General features: G+C 35.6%; 1 protein-coding gene across 2 annotated transcripts in view; it reads left to right on the top strand.

Moving 5' to 3' along the window:
- The first annotated feature begins 160 nt into the window (after positions 1–160).
- The window catches only part of LOC113226942 (pancreatic lipase-related protein 2-like), a 31,225-nt gene continuing 4,981 nt past the window's right edge, over positions 161–26,404 (top strand). For both annotated transcript variants that reach the window (XR_003310159.1, XM_026459758.1), the window contains exons 1-3: positions 161–434; positions 16,254–16,404; positions 22,824–23,049. Coding sequence is in view for 1 of the 2 variants with exons in the window: in XM_026459758.1 (XP_026315543.1) it covers positions 377–434; positions 16,254–16,404; positions 22,824–23,049 (435 nt within the window). In the remaining variant the exon portion in view is untranslated. The remainder of the gene's footprint in view (positions 435–16,253; positions 16,405–22,823; positions 23,050–26,404) is intronic.

The following is a 26,404-nucleotide window of genomic DNA, read 5'->3' as shown; positions in this document are numbered from 1 at the left end:
AAATCTATGAAACAAAATACTTTCAAGAGGCACTTGATCCCAGTATACCAACATGGGTTAATACAGAAGGATGGCCGAATGTAGACATAGGAAGCCTACGCGCGCAGGGTCAACATCACCCAGCGACTTTCGCTGCGTACGCGCCAGTATTCGAACCGCAAACGCTCGCGACACACGCTTACAAAGGCCCTAAAGAACCTTTACATTACACGACAGTTAAACAAACGATTTACTGTACATAATACAGAACAAAATAATGCAGTAGTAATAAGTAGTAATTGTATACTTTTAGTAAACTTTGTGATAATTTTCTGTGATCAATAATTGTTAAGAAGTTTGCTGTATAGAGTTTTGGAAAGATTGTTTGTTTAAAAACATGGTAACAGGTGTAAAGTGTTTATTTGTAATTGGAATTACGGTGTTACAAATTAGTGGTAAGTGATCTATTTACTTTTATAACTCAAACATAATGTTTCTGAAAACATGTTTGTTTTAAAATTTATTTAAGGTTTCTACCTTCCGCCCTTTCCTTTACCCCACTGACCTTCTGTATAAGTCGTGTAAGGTACTAACTGTAAGGCAATTATTTATTAAATCCACAGTTCTCAAACAGCACATTGCACTCCCATATAGTACTGAAATCACTAACACAAGAGGGAAAGATATCGTCTGCCCCAAAATTGTATCATCAAAACGTGTTTATTTCCAGATTTTTTGTATTTCTTGGTCCAATTTTGTACAATAAATTAAACGCCAAACTGGCCATATATCATTTTTGTTACATAAAGGTTAAGAAATTTTCTCCAAGAATTCCTTCAAAATATATCCTACGATGATACAGAGAATTTATTAATTATCCCAAAATAAATGTTGTCTAATTTAAACGTAATAGGTATATGATTTGCATTTCATTGTTTGATTATTATTATTGTTTTGTTTATATTTAAATAATTTTTTTGTTTATAATTTAATCATCATATATTCACCTGTATAATTAGTATTTTTACCTGAAATACAGGATTCTCCTAGTTCAGGTATACGTCTTATATTTTACATTTATTCGCATAATTAGTCTTTAGTTATTCATTTGTAGAATACGTTATTCAATAAACAATGTTATTATTTTATTATTTTTACTTCCCTGAACGAATTCTTTCACAAGGAGTTCTACTGCTCTAAAATTAAATTTTTTATAGTTCACATTTTTATAATTTTTAAAGTTTTGTTAAGTTTTAAGAAGATATTGGACTTATATTTTGGATCCTAAAGATCAGAATTCAAATTTACCTAAACTTCAAGGAAGTTATACACAGAGTGAATCGTACCTCACTCTGAAATCTCGGAATTATTGTATTGTATTTTGTTCTATGTTGATTGGCAACTAGCTAGCTAGACTTAGTACGGTTACCATTTTTAAAATATCTCTTTAAATATTGTACAGAATTAGTAGTATTTTGATTGATTAAATTTGAGTATTTCGTTAAACAAATTACTACTATTGTACAATATTATTAAAAAAGTTTGTAAATTGCAAAGTATAAATATGAACATATTTACCACCTTACCTATTCCTGCCACCAAGTAGTAATGTGAGCATTACTGCGCTTCGATTTAGAAGGGTAAAGGTGCTGATGAAATTACAGGCACATGGGACTTGTCAACGTATGTCTCAGGGTGACGGGCGCTGTGGCAATGCCCATAAGATTTTTGTGGTTTAAAGCTCTAATTGCACTGCAATTGTTATGGATAGGCGTGTCGCTTACAGCCACGCGCACGACTTGCTCGTCCTGTCACTTAGTATTGTAAAAAAAGTTTTATTGACTATCATGATGTTTTTATTATGATATTCACCTATTTTCTGAGAAAATACTCCGCTGGTGTGTTATTATTATTGATACGAGAACAAACAAAGTATAGTTCCTTCGATTGGACTGGACATGTAGCCTCAAAGTGGCTATGTCCAGTCCGATCAAAGGAAGTTTTCTTTGTGTATGTTCGATCTTTGTATGACATACGTACGTAATAGTTATAAATATTGTGTTCTAATTATTTGGCTTTCATTTTTAATAATTTCAGATGAACTGATTATCCAAGACATTATTTGGTAAATATAATTTTAAAAATGTATGCCATCTCATCCGTTTTTTGTTCTATAATGTATAATGTTCAAAAATATTACAATTTATTTTTAAATATGTTTTTTTAAAAACAGCCTATATTGCAGCAATATGCGACCTTCGTTTTCCACTCACCATACGCGAGAACCTTACACGTATTAGAGTTCCTTAAAAGAATATCAAAAAACAAAACTTAAAAAAATATTAGACTAGTTGCCTGTCACTAGCAATAAATAGTGTGTATTTAAAATGTGCTTGTAATTTTGCTGGGTATATTAGTTTACAAACTTTAATTGCACATTTTGAAAGAGCTGGCGTTAAATAATTACGAAGAAGCTGCAGTCTTTCTAAAGCCTATGGTAGTGACTAAGGCTCAATTTTAATTGCTGCGGAACAGAATGGCGGCACGTCACGTAGAGGGTGTACGAAAGAGGACTCCCCGCACGACGACGAACGTACCATTCCTTTCCTGTACGTCTCGCGCACCCTGGGCAACCATCGGCGAGTACCTTACGTCGATTGGCAAAACCTTGCACCACGATGGCAGCATTACAGTGTATGTCTTCGATATGACAAGAAATGAATAAGAAGCAGAAATATCACTTACAAACTAGATATGAGTCCAAAAACAGGTCGCGCGTCTTCGGGATAATTCTCGCGCAGTCTCGTGAATTCCCGCAGCTACAGCGGATCTAGTATAACATTGCACAATAGAAATAAAGTTAATTGTGCTATATAGAAATACGTTACAAAAGTTCTTTTCAATTCGGCAGAATCGTTATTCAGGATGTAGTAGTTTACGGATTGCATCTATAATAACTACGTTATTTATTAGCTTGAGATTAATGTTTATTCTTGGCGTAGAATAAATTTTAAGCCGATGCTCACTTGCCAATCTTTGTTATGCGACAATCCTCCGTGGCCGAACGGTTAGCGGACAGTGGACTGCCACGCAGAGGTCCCGGTTTCGATTCCCGGGCCGGGAAAAATATTTGTATGAGCTACATTTGTTTCTCTCGTGAGTTTGACGAGTTTGGGTGTAATTTGTGGTTGTCTACCTAAGTGTATGGCCATGGCACCCACGATACAGGGCTTTCCTAGTGCTAGGAGTGTGTCAAAAAAAACCTTAAACGATTGTTTCTGGAGAGGAACAAAAAACTGTTGCTCAATTTTATATTTCATAAAATATATTACATTACATAACTTACAACGGAATTCAAATTAGACCTAATTAATATTTAATAGGCACAATCTAATTTAGCACACAAAAAATTAAAAAAAGTACTACTAGTAAACCGAACACGAATTAGATTATAGATTAGATTAGATTTATAGTTAAATTTATAGTTTTAGGTTTATATTATTAGATTAGATTTATAGATTGTGTGATGATGAGCAAGTCAAAATATCTAGTTAAAATCATCGACTTGATTTCATTTATATTTCTAACAATGCCACTTACACAGTTTACTCTTTAATAACACAAAACCTCTTGACATAAAGTTACTATAACAAAACTGACATATTTTATGTTTTACAACTTCTAAAAGTTCTTATCATCAGAGTAATTCAAAATAACCCTGTCTATATATTTTTTTAAGATACCAAGAGATGGGACTGGTGGTAAGCGACACGCCTATCCGTAACAGTTGCAGTGTCATGCAGAACTTTAAATCGCCAAGATCTAAAGAGCAATGCCACTGCGCCCGTCACCTGAGACATAAGTTGACAAATCCCATGTGCATCTAATTTCACCAGCACCCTTACCCTTCAATACCAGAACACAGTAATGCTGACATTACGGCTTGGCGGCAGAAATAGGTAAAGTGGCAGTACTACTCTGGACGAACTCTTTCACAAGGAGCTCTACTGTTACTTAATTTAATTTCTTTTTTATTTAATAAAAAAAGAGTGAATAAAACAACTGCTTAAACTGAAAACGTATGGTACAAACAGAAAACGATTGTCCTGAGACGTGTATGCCATACCAGGTGTTAAGAAGTTTGGATAGACGAAGTGTGATCTTGTTTTGAATACTACCTCATCAAACTCAATGACATTTGCGTACAATCTACATTAGAAATATGATCGTGGTTTGTCAATTACACCGGGCTCTAAAACTCGTATTTGTCGACAAAACGGAGCTCGACAGTATACTAAGAGTCTGAGATAATGCACAATTAAGTTTTATTTATAGATACAGAGAACTATTTGAATGAACTTCAAACATGAAATAAATAACAATATTATCAAGGAAGACTATGCTCTTAAACAATTTTGGTCACAGGATGCCCCCGTGCTTTTGTGCATTTCACCTCGCGCTCTTACCTTTCTTAACCGGAACGCAATAATGCTGACAATACTGCTTGGCGGCAGAAATAGATAAGATGGCAGTACTACCCTGGACGAACTCTTTCACAGGAGCTCCTCTGTTACTAGATAGGTGTGTAATAGGATCGTGGTAAGATAATATCCGTGGTTTCTGTAACGGTTGAAAACTGTAATGACTTCCGGATTATTCCAAAATTTGGACTTAAATAGCAACACCCATTTATAATAAATTGTATTTGGGTGGTGCTCACTTCGCCAAAGTGAGCAGCAGGCCAAGGAGCTGGTTATGGACCGTGAGGAATGGGCGAGGCTACACAAATACTGGCTCTTATATAGGATAATGATAAATGTGTGCTTCAAAAAATTCTTAAATGCAAAATGCTTTTTTAGCCTACTTAAAAAATAAGAAGGTTCTCAATTCGACATTTTTTGTGACATTTGTGAACCGATTTCGATGATTCTATTTTTGTTGGAAAGAGGGTACCTCAGTGGTGGTCCCATTAAAATTTGAGGAAAATATTCCACCTCTAAGGGTGGCATATTAGGGGATGAATCCGGTTTATTGGATTTCATACACTTTCCGTTAACCAATTTCAATAAAACTTGTCAAATACATGTAATTCCACAAACTTGGAAGTCGTATTTTTTAAGGTTATAGTTATAATTATTACTTTATGATAGCCTAACATTATTTCACAATCAGATTTGTTGGATATCGAAAACATGATACATACACGTTGTTAAAAAGACGCGTGTATGCAATATCCGTAAGAGAAACATCATACTAAAGAATTGTGTAATAAGTTAACACGAACATCGCTGCGCTTACTTTCCTTCAGACGAGTTTTGCACGTTTACCTCGGTATAATATTAACTAATATTGCTATAGTTGTTGAGTTGGAAAAAAGACTATTAAGAACCTATTAGCATAACTAATTAGATGTTCTATAAACAGTTGAATATCTTCAGGTTTCAGTTTTACGAAAATCGCAAACGAAGTTCAAAACTGGTCTAGCTTAGTTAACCATTTCTCTACGGTACTTCATCTCCCGTCCAATACATATAAGGGACGGTATATAAACAAGTACCGCCTTAAGCAAGTCACAAAAAGACTTCAAGTACAAAAATTCCGAATTTCTAGAACTCTCGAAGGAACTGTATCGATTAATTTATATGTGTACCGCATCGTGCGGAGCTTGTTTCCGCAAATGCAGCGCGCGCGCAACTTCCGAGCCGGCCTCCGATTGCATAATACTCTCGTGCGCGCCACGCTGCTAGTCGCTAAAAATACAGTCACAGACTAGTATTGTATTCGAATATTCTAATACAGTAATACAGTTTTTGTTTCAAGTTTGATCTGTAATCTATAATCCGATTTCTTTTGTGCTAGTTCTCATGTAGAGTTCTTAATTATTAAGCAGTCACAAAGATCGAACACTAAGAAAAAAATCCTATGGTCCGGCTGGATTCGAACCAGCGCCTTCTAGCACACCGTGCCAGACGCTATGCTAACTAAGCCACGGAACGAGTCAGTGGACCTTACGAATTTGTCTATATGTTTGTTGCAGATCTTCGTTTTTGGTTTTTAACGACTTTTTGCTGTAGCGCCATCAGTGAGATATCTATTTCTTTACTCAGCCAGGCACCTTTACAGCTACCAACAGCTTTCTTTATATTAAGAATTATAATTACGTATAATGTTTAAAAATTAGGACTATTAAATAGAATCAAATGCAATTATACATGAAATTCATTACATTAATTTCGATCGGCGAAACTTAATTCATCGAAAAGAAATCGATTCGCTAATAATCTCAGTACAGAGTACTAAATAAACCGACCTCTATTTGCCAAGTTTTATTGAAATATCCACTAGTTCGCCACTATACAGGACTTGACACTGGAGATAATAAAAATCGGTTCTCACTACTCAAAGTATATAGAGAGAAAAACGCATTGAATTGGAGAAATAGCAAAATCAACCATTAAAATAATTGCTCCTTAAGTAAAATATAGGTGCTATTTATAAAAATGAATCTTCAAGCGTGAACAGCCACCCTTAGAGGTGGATGATTTTCTTTAAAATGAAATGGGACCCGTATTGATGTACCCTCTTTACAACAAATGAAGAATCATGAAAATCGGTTATCGGTAATACCGGAGTTATCGCGTAACATACATACAAAAAAAAACCTACAGTCTAATTGAGACCCTCCTCCTTTTTTTGAAGTCGGTTAAAAAGATTGAAAGTTTATTAATAACCATTAAAGAAGACCTTGTTATCTTTAAAATTAATACAAAATAATCATAAACCAGTAAAGTGTGTAATGGAATATATAGCAACAAATAATCTATTTTCACTTGGTACAATAACATTTGATAAAATTTCTAAGGATATAATCACTTACTGTATATAATCAACAAAAGGTATAACAACAAAAGGCATAATTTCAATGTGTATAATGAACCTTCAGTATAACAAATATTAGATATAATTTTTAAGTGACATAATGAACAAATGGTATAAGTACTACCACTATAATGTATTAAATAATATAATACAATATTTCGTTTTACGAATAGTTGAAGCGCCCTATATTATGTTGATAACAATTTTTTATTCCATTAAATGTACAATCGCATAATATATTTGATTTTGTATAGCTTTAAGTGATTTTTGTGTTAAAAACTTTATTTATTGAAACTTTAAGCAAAATATTTAGCTGCATATATTAACCTAACCTAAACCCACAGGAGGAGATCGAACCAACTAGCAAATGCAAACAAATTCGATTCTGGCAGCTTTGTCGTAAACTAACCTCACCTAAACCCACTGGAGGAGATCGAACCAACTAGCAAATGCAAACAAATTCGATTCTGGCAGCTTTGTCATATACTAACCTCACCTAAGCCCATTGGAGGAGGTCGAACCAACTAGCAAATACCAACAAATCCGATTCTGGCAGCTTTGTCATATACTAACCTAACCTAAACCCTCAGGAGGAGGTCGAACCAACTAGCAAATGCAAACAAATTCGGTTCTGGCAGCTTTGTCATATACTAACCTCACCTAAACCCACTGGAGGAGGTCGAACCAACTAGCAAATGCAAACAAATCCGATTCTGGCAGCTTTGTCGTATACTAACCTCACCTAAACCCACAGGAGGAGGTCGAACCAACTAGCAAATGCAAACAAATTCGGTTCATTCACCGTTGCACCTACACACCACTGGAATTATATTAATTTTTTTTTCACACATACACATTCAACATTATATTCAGTGAATATTACATCCGAAGTGTTTATATAAAATGAACATTATGCCATCAGTATATTAGATTGAAAGTTGTTATTTCAATAGTCTATTATACCCAGTGACCTTTATATCATGCAAGACTATGTCAAATGTCTGTATACCATAAATTAATTATATCTGTTGTGCGTTATATCGACTAAAAATATGTCATTTGTTATTATATATTACGAATCGCACCCATTTATTAGTGATGTTTGCTGGTTGTTGTACACCTTAACCATTTTTAATAAAAACACTTACCAATTAAACCTGCAAATGCTAACAAGTTATAATTGGACTTTAAAAGGTCATAGTGTTGACAGTTTAAAATTTCATAATATGACCAGAATTTGAAATTCGAATTTGTCAGCCTTTACACTTTTAGACTGTACGTGCTCGTGCGGTGTGGTGACTGCCTGTCGCAGCCTAATATGATAATAGCCGCTGACCGCTTACAGCTTTGTTTGGCTGCGCTTGCGTTGATTTTGTAACAATATGTATGTCATAATGCGCGGAGACGGCGCGTAACTTCTTTTGAGTTTTATAACAATGTCGTTAGTAAATAGTAAATATGTCGAGCAAATTTAAATAGTTTTTCATGCATTTATCGCAATTTTTTGCGTTTTATACTTTTTATCATACAGACTATATCTTATTTTTGTACCTGCATGATTAACAGAGTTCAATTCTAAAACTTATAGAATAAAGGAAACTCATATGAGCAAAATGAGCCCGAGGATATATTATACCACCTTGAACCAAGACCAAGTATAGAGAAATATATATGCATATATGTATTTAATTAAAGATGCTCTACAAAGATTGCGGTAACTATGTATAAAAGTCTCATTTAAATATTTAACAGCACAACAATACAATAGAAATGCTTTGAAGCTCATGAAGATGCACCAGGAAGTGAAAACATCCCAACACTAAACTCTAAATGACATAAGCCGATTTATCTTCTACTTAAAAATTACCCAACGACCATATTCTTTTGTCTGCAATATTATGTAAGGACAAATTAAGACCTTTCTGTATCGTCGTTTCTTCAATACATTGAATAACAGTTCTCAAGCTATTACAGCCTCAGAAGTATTTCGCTTAACTACGCAGTCAAAACTTTCTCGTTGGTAGGCGTAGAGGAAATAAGACACCATAATCACTGATCGTAGATCTCCCTAATACATCAAAGTGCTTATGGTCCTTGATCCTCTGCTGTTCAAGCCGCGTCGTTCAGGGGTTGGTCACGGAGGCATCCTGTGATCAAAATTGTTTAAGAGCATAGTCTTCCTTGATAATATTGTTATTTATTTCATGTTTGAAGTTCATTCAAACAGTTATCTGTATCTATAAATAAAACTTAATTGTGCATTATCTCAGACTCTTAGTATACTGTCGAGCTCCGTTTTGTCGACAAATACGAGTTTTAGAGCCCGGTGTAATTGACAAACCACGATCATATTTCTAATGTAGATTGTACGCAAATGTCATTGAGTTTGATGAGGTAGTATTGAAAACAAGATCACACTTCGTCTATCCAAACTTCTTAACACCTAGTATGGCATACACGTCTCAGGACAATCGTTTTCTGTTTGCACCATACGTTTTCAATTTAAGCAGTTGTTTTATTCACTCTTTTTTTATTAAATAAAAAAGAAATTAAATTAAGTAACAGTAGAGCTCCTTGTGAAAGAGTTCATCCAGGGTAGTACTGCCACTTTACCTATTTCTGCCGCCAAGCCGTAATGTCAGCATTACTGTGTTCTGGTATTGAAGGGTAAGGGTGCTGGTGAAATTAGATGCACATGGGACTTGTCAACTTACGTCTCAGGGTGACGGACGCAATGGCAGTGCCCCTCAGATCTTTGCGATTTAAATATCTGAGTGGTACTGCAACTCTTATGGACAGGCGTGTGGCGTACCATCAGGTGCACGACTTGTTCGTCCCGTCACTTGATATTATAAAAAAAACTTATATCATACTGATTACGTATTAAAATTATCAATACCACAGATTATAGTGAAACTGATATATTTTGGTAGTCTCTGACAACTGCGGTTGCGTAGTGGCATAGTGGCCAAACCAGTTTATTGCCTCATCGGCGAAACGAAAACGGCAAACAGTTGCTCTTTATTATTCACTTATAAGAAACAATTACAAAAACTTGTTTATGTTGTTGCTATCAAGAGAATACCAGATTATGCACTTTATTAAACTTATGCGTGGCTGTTTGTAGTGAGCAGCTAACGCCAACTGATTATGGAGTGGAATTTCCTGCCTGCAGACTAATTCCTTGAACGCTATAACTTGGGCCTTCAGGCGAGAGTGAATAGGCATTATTTAGGTGTGCATACTCCATCGTCGACCTCGTCACTCTCCATCAGGTGAGCCGAAGGTCAAATGCGCACTTATTTATTTTTGTTAAAAAGAAACACAAAATACAATACAATAACTCCAAGATTATATTAAAGCCACATGTGACCACACGTCAGAAGTGATTATTCACTTTAAAGTCATAAAATAATACGAACTACATGAAACAAATTGAGTGTGTAATGTATCATATAAATATTTTCTACCTAACGCTCATTTAATATAATCGTATTTAATATAAACTTTTTTCATATTTATTCACTTAATACAACGAACGTTTAATATATACTTACACATCACAGAAATCACATGATGTCAAACAAATACTCTACGCGTCTCATTTCACAACAATTTCCTCTATCTATTTGCAATAGTTCATAATCAATACTGTCATCACAATCACATAGTTGAACATCTGAACTCGAAGGTCTTCGGATGACAGGTGCTCGACCTTGACCAAATACCTATTGATGGATATATCATTGCCCAATCTCCTATGACAATCGCCTTTGATGGGCATTGCAATATTTCGTATTATGTGGCATTCTTTGAGAAAATGATACATCTTTAGAATTTGTGTTGCTTTTATGTACAATAAGTCGTATAAATCATATTTCAGGAAATTTATTTTGTTACGATACTTATGATTTATTGAATGGGGAATATGACATGATTAATCATCATTAATTATCGGAATCATCATTCCGATTACGACTTGGACTAAGTACCCTACGTTTTCTCACAGTGGTTGTCGCAGAAAGCGAGTAACGAAGACATTCAGGATGTATGTGGATATTTAAATTTACCATGGTGCAATACAAGTCATAAATATTTTTACTAAAAACGTAACCATTTTACATAGAACCATAACTACACCACATTGCGCCACGCCTGTCAAGTGAAAACAACACAGGTACAGTCACTATTGAGTAACTTATACTAAATAAATTATATATTTGAGACTAATACAAAAGGATATGTCCAAAAGAATTGTCGTAATGAAATAATGACCTAAATTAAGAAAACTGCTTCATTCTCTTCTTTCTGTGCTCAGTAAAGGTAGTTAGTTCACTACAGTATAAAGAGTGATAAAGAAACTGTTGCTTATTAAATTTCTTTAAAAACCATTTCTTACCTTTATTTAGTAGCAGTAGACCTCCTTGGAAAAGAGTCCAAGTACAGCCACCTTACCTATTTCTGCCGCCAAGCGTAAACTGAGCATTACTGCGTTCCGGTTTGAAAGGGTAAGGGTGCTGGTGAAGTTACAGGCACATGGGACTGGTTAACTTATGGTTCATGGTGACGCACGCAGCGGCAGTGGCTCTAAAATCTTTGCGATTTGAAGATCTGAGTTATGGATAGGCGCGTCGCTTACCACCAGGCTTGTTCGTCCTGTCACTTAAAAAAACCTACTTGAAATCAGTCAATAAAATCCAACACTTTGTCCAGCTGAGCATACTTTTTAAACTGGTCACTTTTATCTCATATCGTCACACAATATTGCACCCGCAGTTACGTTACGCGACGATGCGTTAAAGTTGCACGCGCGCCGCAGTTTTCGCAACACCTACGTAGCACGTGACATGATCCAATCAGCTTTAGAATACTCTAGGTTGTTAGGTAAAATGTTAATAATACTTATTAATATTTTTAACGCTTCATTGGAATTTCCGTTAGTACTATAACGATTTTTAAATAAATTACTAGTACTAGGGTCAGGAACAGAGTCTCCTTCACAAAAAGGGTTTTTGGCCTCGGTCCACATCACTGATGGTCCAATGCTGATTAAAGACATTTTATTGCTTTTAAATACAACAAAAACCATAAACAAACAAATAACTGACCTTATCAACGTACCTTTTTTTGTTTACAGGAAAATGTTTCACGTATACTCTCGATTCTGGGAGGCTTAAGATTTCCTAACTAGCACTCACTCAACATAGCCCCTCACTAGGGAAACTCTATGTCGCGGGTGCCATGAACACACACATAAACAACCAGAAATTACACCCGAACTCACGAGAGAAATATATGTAGGCCATGCAAATATTTCTCCCGGCCCGGGAATCGAACCCGGCATCCCTGTGTGGCAGTCCGGCACGGTAACCGTTCGGCCACGGAGGCAGTATCTTCCCGGGTCATATCCACGACAATCCACTAAAACCCCAGTGGACGCCGAGGATTCGAACAGTTGACATTTTAATTAAGAATTCACCAATATCACAGCAGGTAAATGAGAGCATATTTCAACTTGGAGTAGAAGTCATAAATGAAGCAATTATTTAGCTCCACATAAAATATAAAATATTTCACAAGAATCAAATGATATACCAACTTTTTAACTTTAACAACAAAATTTATTTTTTCATAGAGGAAATAATAATAATAATAACGCACACACTATGACCCCTCACTAGGGAAACCCTAGGTCGCGGGTGCCATGGACACACATACACAACTACAAATTACACCCAAACTCAGAGACAAATAAATGTAGGCCATACAAATATTTCTTCTGGAGAGGGAATCGAACCCGGGACCTATGCGTGACAGACCAGTATGGCAACCGTTCGGGTCACGGAGGTAGTTATTATGTTTTGTTAAAAAGAGATCAAGGAGGCGGTGGAGGCAGTCGTCATATAAGAAAAAAAAAATCTATGATTTCTGAAAGAATTTCCAGAACATCTCGTAACGATTTAAAAAATGTAAACCAGATCACTAAGACTATTTCGAAACGAATTTCTCATAAAAATTGACCAGTCCAATTGCAGTACAATAACAAAAGTAACTGTGCAGGTTACGTATATCTCAAGTAGTTAGAAATGAGCACACGCTTTTACATACATATAGGTTGCGTAAATGCCCTCTGGTTAGACAACAACAACAATAATTTGCCAGACAACTACACCAATCAATCTGATCTCAAACTGGCGAATTCCCTGTATTATGACTACTAGAGTAGAGTTGCTAACAAGAGAGGGTTGCGGCATGAAACAAGATGTAGTGACAAAGTTAGAGATAGGGATGCATAGATGGTTCGGACGTATAGAGATAATGAATGAAAGGAGATTAACGAAACAAATTTGTAAGGCTAGTGTGAGCGGGCAAATTGGTAAGGTGAACTTTTTTTTATGAGGTGGCAGTACTTCCCTGGACGAACTCTTTCACAAGGAGCTCTACTGTTACTTTACAATTGTCCCTATCTACCCACCCGAGAGATTGAGAGTTTCGGAGAGAGTACGGGCTCCCCGATAAGACCAGGGTACGGCGGGCGTCCGGGCCAAGCCTTCCGCCAGTGGTAAGCCTTCACGGGCGTCTCTGGTGGACCCAGCTTTGGATATGGCGTGGAGTTTGTGGTGAGTTGCAGAGACAGACATGTTCATCTGCTCCGGTGGTGTGTGGCCGGGGCGTCTGTCTCGTGTGCAGCTAGCGCGTCTTTGTAGCGGGCTAGTCGAGGGCCTAAAGTGAGGAGATGCATGGGGCACGTGAGTTACCGTTTAAGTTGGAAGCCGTATCCGGACATTGTCGCAGGACACTGCGACCGATATCCCCGGTAATAGCCCTAAGAGCTAGAACAGGATGAATTAAACATTCTCCGGTCGCTTCAGCCGCTTCTGGGAACTGGAGAGACACCTTCAGAGTTGCCGGGAGGTGAGTGTATATACAGGTCCGTCACCAGAGGAAATTTGGTAGTGGACTTTAGAGTCAACGTCTTAGCGGTGGCAACCATTAGTTATGCAATGCGCAACGGGAAGTCAGCGTACCTACAGCTCCGGTACCTATCTGGAAAATAGAGAACCGGATGAAGTCAGTGAAATCGGTCTGTGACAATCCTGTACACTGGCTGATCTGAGGTTAGAACCTGAACTTAAAAGGTTTTTTATGCACGCACAGGTTATAGTCCTCCCTTCTCGTATACTAATGTAGAAAGATATGGGGCTGTTACCTTGCAATAATTTTGGTATATTTACAACTTAGTTAAACTGTGTGTAACGTCATGTAATAATATGTAAACATCATCAATAAATTTCACTTAGACTAGTTTCCGATTAAATAATCTGACATTATACAACATAATTTCAGTTACGAGCATTATTTGCTATTATTATACGAATACATTATAATAAAAGTTAAGTGTGTGCTTTATACAAAAACCATTTGTTCAGATTCCGATACCTATGTGATTTTATATTTACAGTACAAGACTTTCGATGTAGAAACTTGCTACATGTTAAGCTAAACAGTTACAGTTTGTAACATTTTGAAACTGCAAATTTGAATTATATAAGTGACGTAAGCTACAATTATCAACATAAAATTTTTATACATTGTTTATTGCTAGTTGTGACCCACCGTACTACAATGAATCGATTACAAAATCACGATGCAATTTGTTCACTTGTGGCGACACAGGTGACAATCAATTGAAAGTAACACAATGGTGAATCCATTGAATAGTGAAAGCATGGTGTCTTGTCTTTACCACGTCTGTCACTAGTTCATTGATAATCGGCTTAACAAGACTGGCCTTCGTTCATGAGGAAATTTATACTAGTTAAGAGATCATGAGTTTCTGGTTCTCACACTTGTCTTATTCCTAAAGGGGCAAAAAGCGGTGTTATGTAAAAGGTTGTTTTATTCTTCGTGGTACATCGTGGTGCAATAAATACCTAGAACTAGAAATATATAGAACAAATTTGATATGCCATAATTATGACGGTGATCTAGTGTCTCAAGACAGAGAGACAGTATGCAGAAAAATAGGGTTAAAGGCAATTTGTTTCTTATAATATATTACTAAGTTAAGTAACTTAGTTAAGTTACGGGACGAACAAGTCATGCGCCTGATGGAAAGCGACACGCCTGTCCATAATAGTTGCAGTACCACTCAGAGCTTTGACTGTAGAATTGAAGCGTTTGCTCGGTGTTTCAAATATTTTTCTGTGTCAAATTTATAACTTTTTATCTATGAATGTATCGTTATATACATACAAACTCGCATTTCGTTTTTATTTTATTATTATACTCTCATAATCGAAATACTAATCCGGATTATAAATATCAATATGTAATTCTGCATTTGACAAAGATTATTTCAATATAGAACGACGTTGAGATGACACAACAATTTTTCAAATTATGTTTTGTAACCTGTAGATAACGACAATTAAAACGATAATGTGACAACCCTACTCTCCGAGGAACGTGAAGCGTCGAACAGGCAAAAGTAGTCTTATTACACTTAAATATTATCAGGGTCCCTGAAACATAAAATCGAATTTCTAATACGGCCATATATTATCGGAATTCCACAGGAACTGTAAGGTCGTGAAGCGGCGAATAGGAGACCGAGTCGACCTACTCGATTAATTATTATGTAATCCTAAACATGCTAAATATATTCATAGCCGTAGTCAAAACAAGTCAAGTATACATTTTTTTAATTTTGGAACGCTTATGCAACCAAAAATGCATATCTTTGAAGTTTACAAGCAATGCTCATTTGCTTGTGTAGTACCTCTTACTTAACATGTATAACAAAGAAACTCTATTTGCAAACTAGGAATTTCGCATTAAAACATCTTGACACAACTGCGACGCAATTTTTACGCCCTGGTTGTGTTGAATATATCTTTATACAAATTCCTCTTTGAAATGTAAATAATGTGTTATCGAAATATTTTCACGCACTTGCTAATTGTGAAAAAAAATACAGGGCTTCCCTAATGCGGGGCTACTAAGAAGAAAAGAAATTGTCACTCGGCACAAGGCAAAAGCATCCGCCATTTATTTCTGACTGACCTCATTATAGCTTACAACTTTTGTGATATTTCTACTTCTACGATGACCAGGTTTTGCATTAAACGACTTTAGCTTTGACTTCATTGAAAATTGGAATACAAATCGGTATATAATATACGTACAATTGGACGTACATGCATCCATTAACTTTAATGCACCATTATGTAAAGCTATGTGTCTAGTTCCGCTTAAATAAAGTAAAGAACGGTATTATAGTAGTGAAACGATAAAATTAAAAATCTTTTGTAAAATATCTGTTACTTACGCATTGTGATAATAAAATTCAGTGGCAGGCAGTCTGATCCAATGATTTTTTCTCTTGATTTCAGTATCAGAAAGTCAGCAAGAAGGTGATCACTCCCAGAACAGTCGTCCCGAGAAAAAGCCTCAATCAGTTCGGGATCTGTTGAACACCACATCATGCATCCCTCCGCCATACCGCTGCCCTCATCACAGGATGCAGTTTTATCTTTACACAAGGTTAGTGTCCATCTGTGTTGTTCCCAAATATAATACGAACTCCATCGTATCATTCATAGGTGCTGTGGTTGTATAGTTCTGACGTATAAATAGGACCTCATTGTATTTTTTTAAAAGTACCCTTAGCTAATAATATATTCGAATCTAACAGAAGAGCTCCTTGCGAAAGACTTCGCAACTCTTCACGTCGTCCAGTGAAGTACTGCCACTGCCTATTTTTGTCGCCAAGAAGTAATTGTGAGCATTACTGTGTCCCGAGACACCACGTCTTGAAGGGTACGGGTGCTGCTGAAATTACAGGCACACGGGACTTGTCAACTTATGTCTCAGGGTGACGGGTGCAGTGGTAGTGCCTTTCAGATCGTTGTGATTTAAGGCTCTGAGTGGCACTGCAGCTGCTGCTATGGAGAAGCGTGTCGTTTACCACCAGGTGCAGGACATTTTCATCCCGTCTCTTGGTGTCATAAAATACAAAAAAGCTGAAATAACACTACCGGATTACGCACGTATTACATACGTACGTAATGTTCATGCTTATCATAATAGCAAATGACCAAATAAAGCTGTTGTAATATATTTCTCACTTTGAAGCGTAACTTCCGTGCTTAACTTAGAAATCCTCAATTTCAGCTGAGGCGAAGTTGGAAATCTTTTACCATTGCATTCCACAGGATATATCACGTAGAGTGTGCGATGGAATTGCACGATTTAATTCCGTTTAAGTTGTGGATATTCCAAAGATTCGCCGAAGTTTTGCGCTTCCAGGCGAGCGGCTCGATAGCCTGTGTCTGTGTCTATGTCTGCAAGCAAGGAATTCCACTCCATAGTGGAATTCCTTGTTTGCAGTATGCAAGTACGCTAGAATGGAATATGTATATCTAGCGTGTATCCCTGAATATAACGTTAACTTAACTTGAGCCTTTTTAAGGCGAGAGTGAATAGGCATTATTTTGGTGTACATTCTCCATAATCGACTTCATCGTCACTTTCCATCAGATGAGTTGGAGATCAATTTCGCATTTATTCTATAATAAGAAAAAGGTATAGACTTGGCTGTTGTAGGCAACCTCGCGTTTCCATAATAAAATCGTAGAAGCAAGATCAGTTCTCATAGTCCGATCGACTAGGCGATTAGAACACTTTGCACATAATGGAATATTAAACATCGTGCCATTTTGTTTTGTTCGTCATTAATATTTGTATGTCGTTCATTGTAGATAACGTAGGTACTTTCTACGGGCGCGGTAACTAGATAAAATGTTTATTATAAAACATTATGTGACTAACGAGGTGCCGATCCATTGTCTTTTTGCTTTTATTCTATATTTAATCTGCATGGAAAAGTTCTTTGTTTATTTTGCATTGATTTATGTCAATGATTATTATTGTTGTATGTATAAATAAAGCAACTAACATAAACTTGTTCTTGACAGTCGTCTTCACAAAGTCACAAATTCACAAATTCATTTAAGGGTCAATGTACACTATAATAATATTCCGGTTGATATTCCAAAAAAATAAAAACATTACAAATATGTAAATAATAATCATAACTTTTTTTATTAAAATCGTCTTTGTTTGGAATTACATTGAATGCCAACTTTTATTCAAATCGGTTATAGGAAAGTACACAAAACTGGATTAAACCCCTAGTTTGCCACATTTAGAGGTGAAATATTTTCTTCCAATTTAAATGGGACTACTACTAAAGTCACCTCTTTTTAAAAAAAAAAGAATCATGAATATCGGTTTATAAACGCTGAAGTTATCGCGTAACATACATACAAAAAAACAAACAGTCGAATTGAAAACTTCTTTTCTTTTTTTTGAAATCGGTTAAAAACAAACCGACCTCAAAAGTTTGCTTATCCTAGTTTACTGTGTTGGTTACCGTGGTCTCCTTAACGGTAACTAAAACTCATGAAAACAAATCATATGAGCCTAAACACAATGTAGCTGCTGTATACTGTAGACGAGTTCCTCTCGTCTGTCTGCCATTGCCATCATCAGATCAGCTCTAGGTCACCATCACATTTTATTTCATTGGAATTACTTCCATGTGCCAAGTTATATTGAAATCGGTTAACGAAAAGTGTGTGAAATTCAATACACCGGATTCATTGTAATTTGCTACCTTTAGAGGAGGAATTCTTCAAATTTAAATGGGATCACTAATGAAGTTACAATAAAAAAAATATTTCGAAATCGGTTCACAAATATCGGAGTAATAGTGCGACATACACACAAAAAAATACAGACGAATTGAGAACCTCCTCCTCTTTTGAAGCCGGTTAAAAAAATATAAAAATAATAACATTTATCCACATTTCCAATGCAATCTGTATATAATACAATAGTGATAATGACAATAAATCATCTAATACTGTAATATTAAGAAACTTAACCACAAAACAAAGTAATTGTGAATAAAGGCGATTTACCACACGCAAAATATGCGTTGCAACGACGAGTTGCGGAAAACGGCCCGTTACACAATACCATAGCAACTCTAAATAGTACGTGAGACGCTCTATAAGTTTCCGGAATGAATAAGAAAAAAATGCTATAAATGATCAGAAATGAATTTATTGTTTCTCAAAATATTCTCCGTTAGCGTTAATGCTCTTTTTCATACGAATGAACCAATTTTGAAAACATTTACGCCACTCCTCCGTGACAATCTCTGAAACATATTTTTCATGCTCTTCGACAGCCTCTTCAGGTGATGAAAATCGTTGACCGCGTAACTGGTTCTTAATTTTTGGAAATAAATAAAGTAAAATAAAATAAATAAAATAAAATAGGTGCCAGGTCGAGACTGTACGCGGGATGGCTCATGAGGTCAACGTTGTTCACCTTCAAAAATTCATTTGTCTGTCTGGCCGTGTGAGAACTGCCATTATCATGGTGCAAGATGATACGGCGTTTACGGTTATTTTTACGGAGTTTGTCAATAACTTTCGTCAAACAAATGGTAATGTACCAATCACTATTCACGGTACAACAATTCTCCAAAGCAACAGTAGCCACGTGTCCAGTTTTATTAAAAAAAGAAGCAATCATTCGCTTAGAGATCTTTGCACGCGCGCCACTTTGGTTGATTTCGGCTCATCCCGAAAGACCCATACGCTCGATTACTGCTTTGTTTTGGGATCGTCACTGTAAATCCATGTTTCGTCACCTGTTACTATGTCCCACACCAAATTTGACGCCCCTTCGTTGAATCTGGTAAGCACGGCATTGCACCAAGTGACGCGATCCGTTTTTTGAACCTTTTTCACACCCAAATGTTTGTGTAGGATTGATTGTATTTGACTCATGCCTATGCCTAAAGATGCTCGAATCTCATGGCACGTCACATGACTGTTTTGTTTTGATCATACGGCGCACAGCATCGATGTTTTTGTTGTTGACAGCATGATGTGATGGTCATCACGAAATTCGTCACTGAGACACACGACCGCGTTTGAATTCTGCAAACCAGCTATAAATAGTCGTCTTGCATGGTTCCATTTTCATATGTTGTAATTACTTTTTAAATATTGTTCATGTAAGTAGCCAGTTCCGAAAACTTATAGTGCGCCCTATTACAAAGTAACTTGGCAAGTACTCAAAGTTATTACAACTCGCAACAAGTACACTATCATATCAGCGTCGCACAAAAGCATGCATCTTAAATTATGTAAAGCTAAGAAAAATGAGATTCCCATGAGAGCATAAGAATCCATGTTTGCACTCGAGTCTCGCAACATAAAATCAAGAGTGCAGTAAAATGCGCATATTTATGTAAAACAAATTTAGAAAACCAAAAACCTAATGTATTTTTAATAATTATTTAAAAACTACTTTTTGACTGACTGCATGAATAATTTGGTGGTACTCCGAACAAGGACCAGTTTATTTTTACAGCTGGGAAAACCGAATGCTAATTGCCTTGTCTCTATAATTGTTGAAAGACACCTCTTTAATTGACTGCACAAACGAGTTGGTGAGACATAATGTATTTTGTAATTTGCGAATGGGTCAACTGAGAGTGAAACGAAACCGGATTCCGGAAGGAGACCACACAATATTTTACTTTGCCCTACTAAGACAAAAAATACAAGACTATGATTTTTAATTAGTAAATTTTAATTTAATGACTTATCACTCTCAAAATTAACATTACGTTATCGTCCATTCTCACATTCTGCATTCTCAGCCTAATTACCGTAGCCATTTTGGTGTCTGCGGCTTAGTTACCGTAGCCATCGTTTTTTCGCTTAATACACCCAATAACATTGAAATATGAACAACTACAAGCTTATCTATCAATATGTCTAAATGGCACTAGAATAGACAAAATAGTTTACGAGTTATTTAGAAACAAATATTTTATGGAAACGGTAGTTAGATCTAATTACCGTAGCCACGGATACGGTAATAATAAAGTTCAAACATTTAAAAAAACATAAAAACAAAAGTTATAAAGAACTACTAACAACATATAAATAACTTTGATTTTAATTTACCACACACCGACACATGTTTTTTTTTAACTTTTAAGGTTTTCCATCGGCAGAAATAATTAAAATGTACATTATTACACTGTTCTTGAAACAGCTGTGATTAATCATAAGAAAGATTTGTAGTAATTTTTAATCATTACCACTAATCAAATATTAAGAAACCTACTTTAAATTTATTTAAAAAATCTTGAATCGCACTTGTATCAGTAGAAATAACCCAAATGTCGGTTTTTCTTAAAAATGTTTGAACTTTCTAATTAACGTATCCAAGGCTACGGTAATTAGATCTAATTACGATTTCCATCCAATATTGGTGTTTTAATAACTCGACAACTACTTTGTATATCTATTCTAATGACATTTAGACATATTGATAGTTAAGCTTGAAGTTGTTCATAATTCAATGTTATTGGGTACATGTGAGAAAAAACAATGGCTACGGTAATAAAGCTAAGGACACCGAAATGGCTACGGTAATTAGGCTGAGAACACTGAATGTGAGAATGGCCGTTATAATACAGGAACTTACGTATTGTTGGTCACCTTATGTGACGGCCGACTTTATTTACTTTTTATTTGACTGGAATTACCAATACAACGAGCCTTATTTTTAAGATATGAATATAAGTTATATGCCAAAGGTTATCATACAACAGACAAAGAACGGGTTAAAACATATTACACAAGAAATGCGTAGAGAAGATCGTGACACACATATCTGATCGAGAGATTTTGTGATATGCGAAACTTGTTCGACGTTACATATGAGCACGTTTGCATGTAGTTAGAGATGCTCGATACGTGAACTGAATTTTATTATCTTATGTAATGTTTGTTTGTTTTGTTCTTTTCTCCGTCCACATAAGGTTCGTGGCAATCCACGCTTATTTTTGTTTTTATTTCACCAAGTGACAGGACGAACAAGTCGTGCACCTGGTGGTAAGCGATACCACCATCCCTTACAGGTGCAGTGCCATTCAGAGCTTTAAATTGCAAAGATAGTATTTAATTATAGTGTCCTGTATTTAGGTCTGCAGGAAGAAATTTCTATTAGAAATAAGCAGAACCTTTTGTTTTTAATTTCGCTTGTATTCTTTGTGACTTGTTGTATTTTTCCTGTACAATAAACTATTAAATAAATAAAAAATAAAAAAAGATTGTATGGGCACTGCCACTGCGCCCGTCACCTTGAGACATAAGTTGACAAGTCCCATGTGCCTGTAATATCACCAGCACCCTTACACTTTTAAACTGGAACGCAGTAATGTTCACATTACGGCTTTGCGGCAGAAATAAAGGTGGCAGTACTTCCCTGAACGAACTCTTTCACAAGGCGCTCTACTGCTACTAATTGTCACTTGAAAGCCAGATAATTTTTCAAGAAACAAGTATATAAAGTTACAGTTATCGAATAGTAACGAAGACAATGCATTTATCCGTTAATTTATTATCTGTCAACTGTAGTTCTGCTATGAACTGTACATTTAGAGGTCTATGCCAACTATGATAAAGTAGTCCAATATTCAAAGTGTGCATTATTGCAGAGTATATTGTTCATTGTACTTTACGACACGCCTATAGTTACAGGTGAGAGTTAAAGGACTTTAGTCCATATTTTGGAGTTTAGAAGTTTTTACAAACATTGCTTTTTAGAAAGCTAAACATCACGCAATGGTAGTTGGTTTTTGTTTAACGTATTTTATTGGATCTTAAAATTGATTTGAAACGCCTAGTTAAAAGCCTCATTCCTTATGAAACGCTCTGTAGTAAAAATTATTATTTTGCACTTAGGGTTCTATACCTCTCACCTACAGATCTCATTGTTTTTGAAAATTATACACGAGTTAACGTATTACAACATCCTCTTTTACTTACGTATCTATACATTAACTAGGCTCATTATGTTTCCAGGAAAACTCAAGAAAAAGGCGAACTTCTTAACACGTTAGACGATGATTCCTTGACCTACTCTAAGTTCAATCCGAACCATCCTACCAAGCTTGTGGTGCATGGCTTCGGAGGGGGAAGAAACCTGTCCCCCAGTACGGATATGCGGAAAGCGTACTTTACTAAGGGAAATTATAATATCATTATTGTTGATTATGGGACATTGGTCAAGGAACCTTGTCTCAGTCAAGTAAGTATTTTGCTACTTTTTTAGATACCTTAATTTATTTATTTCGTATATGTACATTTATAGGCTTTAAAGTTAGGTTACTAAATAAGGGTATTGCTCATAATTTTTCTGAGTCAATGTAAAAAAAAAGCAAATAAAATACTAACTAAACCAATTGAAATTTTAACAAATTTCATTTTTCCAGATTGTCATTCAAAAACTCAATTACAGAGTAATAGCATTTTGATAATTGTAGGTACATTTCTAAGTAGGTGGTGAAAAGACGTATCTCCTGTTTAATTTTTTATTGTGTTAGGGATTTTATTATAGATTTGTACGGTTTGATATGGATTTTTGAGACTTGCATTTTAATGTGCGGAGTATGTAGCAGTTTCTTGCGCCTTGCTCAACTGCAATATTGAAATTCGTTGATGCTTTTTCTTACACATAATGCTGATTCAAAAATATAAATGGAGGAAAACGATAGCATTTTCCTCTTACAAAAGTACTTTAATGGCATGTACAGACGTCAACATATAGTACTATATGTTGACGTCATTCATTCTTCACTCCCCTTTTTCTTCAGTTATAAGCGATGCGTTTGATGTGGCGCTTTCCATTATTTATTTTTGTTAAGCTTCGAAATTTTAAAAGGCGCTGCGTCTTATGTATAATATAATTAATAATACAAAACAATTATTTAAGTGGGTGTACATAAAACTGGTAGGAAATCATAATAAATGTAAATACTGTGAAAGTATGCGATATCTCAAAACCTACGATGACGTTCAATAATTACAACGATTTAATCAGGTAGTTTAGCAAATAGTTTGAAGAATCCTAAATGCTAAACTAGTAAATTTGCTGATATGTACAATATTCAATTTTCCATTCAGACTTAATGATACTGTCTTGCAGTAACAATGTTAAGTACTGTTTTTGTTATGAAATATGCATTATATTATTTTGAGAGCATGGCCCGTATGTAACTTCGTGCGAATAATACACTATTGTAAAAGCTAAAATATGAGAATATAATTGCAATTTGCAGCTTTTATTATAATACTAAGAGTGATGGGACGAAAAAGTAGTGCACCTGGTGGTAAGTGATGGACAGTCTTGTCCATAACAGTTGCAGTGCCACTCGGAGCTTTAAATCGCAGATTTGAGGAACACTGCCACTGTGCCCGTCACCCTGAGACAAGTTCCATATGCCTGTAATTTCATCACTTCTTAGGGCGTGTTTATTCGACATGAATTTCATCAGGCTCATACCGCGCGGCTGCCGCGCAGCGACCGCTAGCATCTAACTGTCCTGGCAAAATAGGCTCTATTTATTTAACTTTTTACGTTTTAACTTAAATGAGCGTCCCGGGCGCCTGGGCGAGACTGGCCTGACTTTGGTCTACGCGACCACGCGGTTGTATTATTCCGAGTAATTTCAGTGTTGTTGCCCAGTAAATAGAATTAATATTCGCTATTAATGTACCTGTACGTAAAAGCGTGGTAACTGGGCGGTCGCCGCGCGAAAACTTTCGCGTCGTCGTGCAGCTGGACGCTTAAGCTTATTTTGTAAAGGGTACAAACAAACAGATTTTTACTGGAATTTTGTTCATGCACAAATTAACACCAGACTAACTACAGATTAAAATATAACAACTAAAGTGTAACAACAGATTAAAGTAATTTATAAGACAAAAAATATTCAACGTAAATTGTGATGCAGGTAAATTATTAGAACCTATGTCAATCTAAAAACGTCTGTTTTCTTAAAATCATACTCTTGGTACAACAATATAATAAAGCCACATGCGATCACACGTCAAAGTGCTTTTGTCACATGAAAGATATAAAATAATACAAACTACATGAAAAAAATCGTGTAGGTATATATTAAATTTTATAACTCTCCCATTTGAGCATAAAAATTTTATCAACTTATTTTATTTCTAAAATCTTTAAACCTGTCTTTTGAAAATATGTCACTTTGCAGATATGGCTTTATCATACCAATCATGCGAAATTTTGTTTGCATAAGTACTACCCGTTAATACGCCCGAATAACTGACGCAAAAGTCTAGCATTAGTGTAATGTTCAACATTTCTACAGATATGAAATATTTGTACGTCATACTCTTATCAATGTGAAGCATATTTGTGACGAATGTAATTTACGTATATTGTCAAACACTTAATTGTTTTATAATCAATCAAGTAGCACCGAAAGCAAGTTCACAACAACCTGCAGTTTGTAAAGATCTTATGCTATTAAAACAACAGTAAAGTAATGGCACCGTCAAACTATTTTATTAATTGACACTACAAATCATGTTTTAGCACCTTTAATTATCATAAATGTGTTTATAAATCTAATTAAATATGCTAAATAATCAGTTTCAAGTAATTATATAACAGGGTTTTGATGTACTATTGTAAAATGTCAACTGAAGGCAATAATATTCATTAAAATTATTTGTTAATAAATATTTGTGTCAGGTTTTTCAATACCGCATTTTAGAGACCGGAATTGGACCGCTGATTCTAAGTAACCACTCATTACTCAATTCTACGAGATGTTCACTTATCTACCACTACTACCCTGAAGGAACCACGCTCTCATTCGAAATGTAAAAACGGTTTCGTTTATTTAATGTAGTAACGATAACCATTTCTAATTATTGCTGCGTATAGTGTCCCAATAAAACGCCTTCTCTTTCAGACACTAGCAAACAGAAGCAGTAGAGCTTCAGTATCAGTAGAGCTCCTTGTAGTAGAGTTAATTCGGTGATGTACTGCCACTCGATTGGTAGTAATATAGAGAAGTATTTGATATTTGCGATCTGGTAGTTTGTGCTTCTTATTAGGTACTTAACTAAATGTAAACAATCTTGATATGTCTATTTAATGAAATATACATTTATAAAGTGATTTTTACTTATTATTTACTTACTTTCAAATACAAATATTTAGCTTCATATGAAATTGCATGCCTATTTTATACCTACTCATTTGTTAAGTATATATTTCAATAAAAGTGTGTATCAAGATTGTTTAGATTTAGTTAAGGAAGTACCTAAACAAATGGACTATAGAGCATTGTGCTTTATATCACGCATAATCTGAAACCCAATATAATTTTAACTGCCTCCGTGGCCGAACGGTTACCATGCCGGACTGCCACGCAGAGGTCCCAGGTTCGATTCCCGGGCCGGGAGAAATATTTGTATGACCTACATTTATTTCTCTCGTGAGTTTGGGTGTAATTTGTGGTTGTCTATGTGTGTGTCCATGGCACCCGCGACACAGGGTTTCCCTAGTGCGGGGCTATGTTGAGTGTGTGCGTTATTATTATTATTATTATTATTATTATTATTAT

The sequence above is a fragment of the Hyposmocoma kahamanoa genome, unplaced genomic scaffold (genome assembly GCF_003589595.1).
Source record: "Hyposmocoma kahamanoa isolate Upper Pololo Valley unplaced genomic scaffold, ASM358959v1 202, whole genome shotgun sequence".
NCBI lineage: Eukaryota > Metazoa > Arthropoda > Insecta > Lepidoptera > Cosmopterigidae > Hyposmocoma > Hyposmocoma kahamanoa.
Note: the sequence above shows the minus strand (reverse complement) of the source record. Positions and strands in the feature narration are given on the sequence as shown.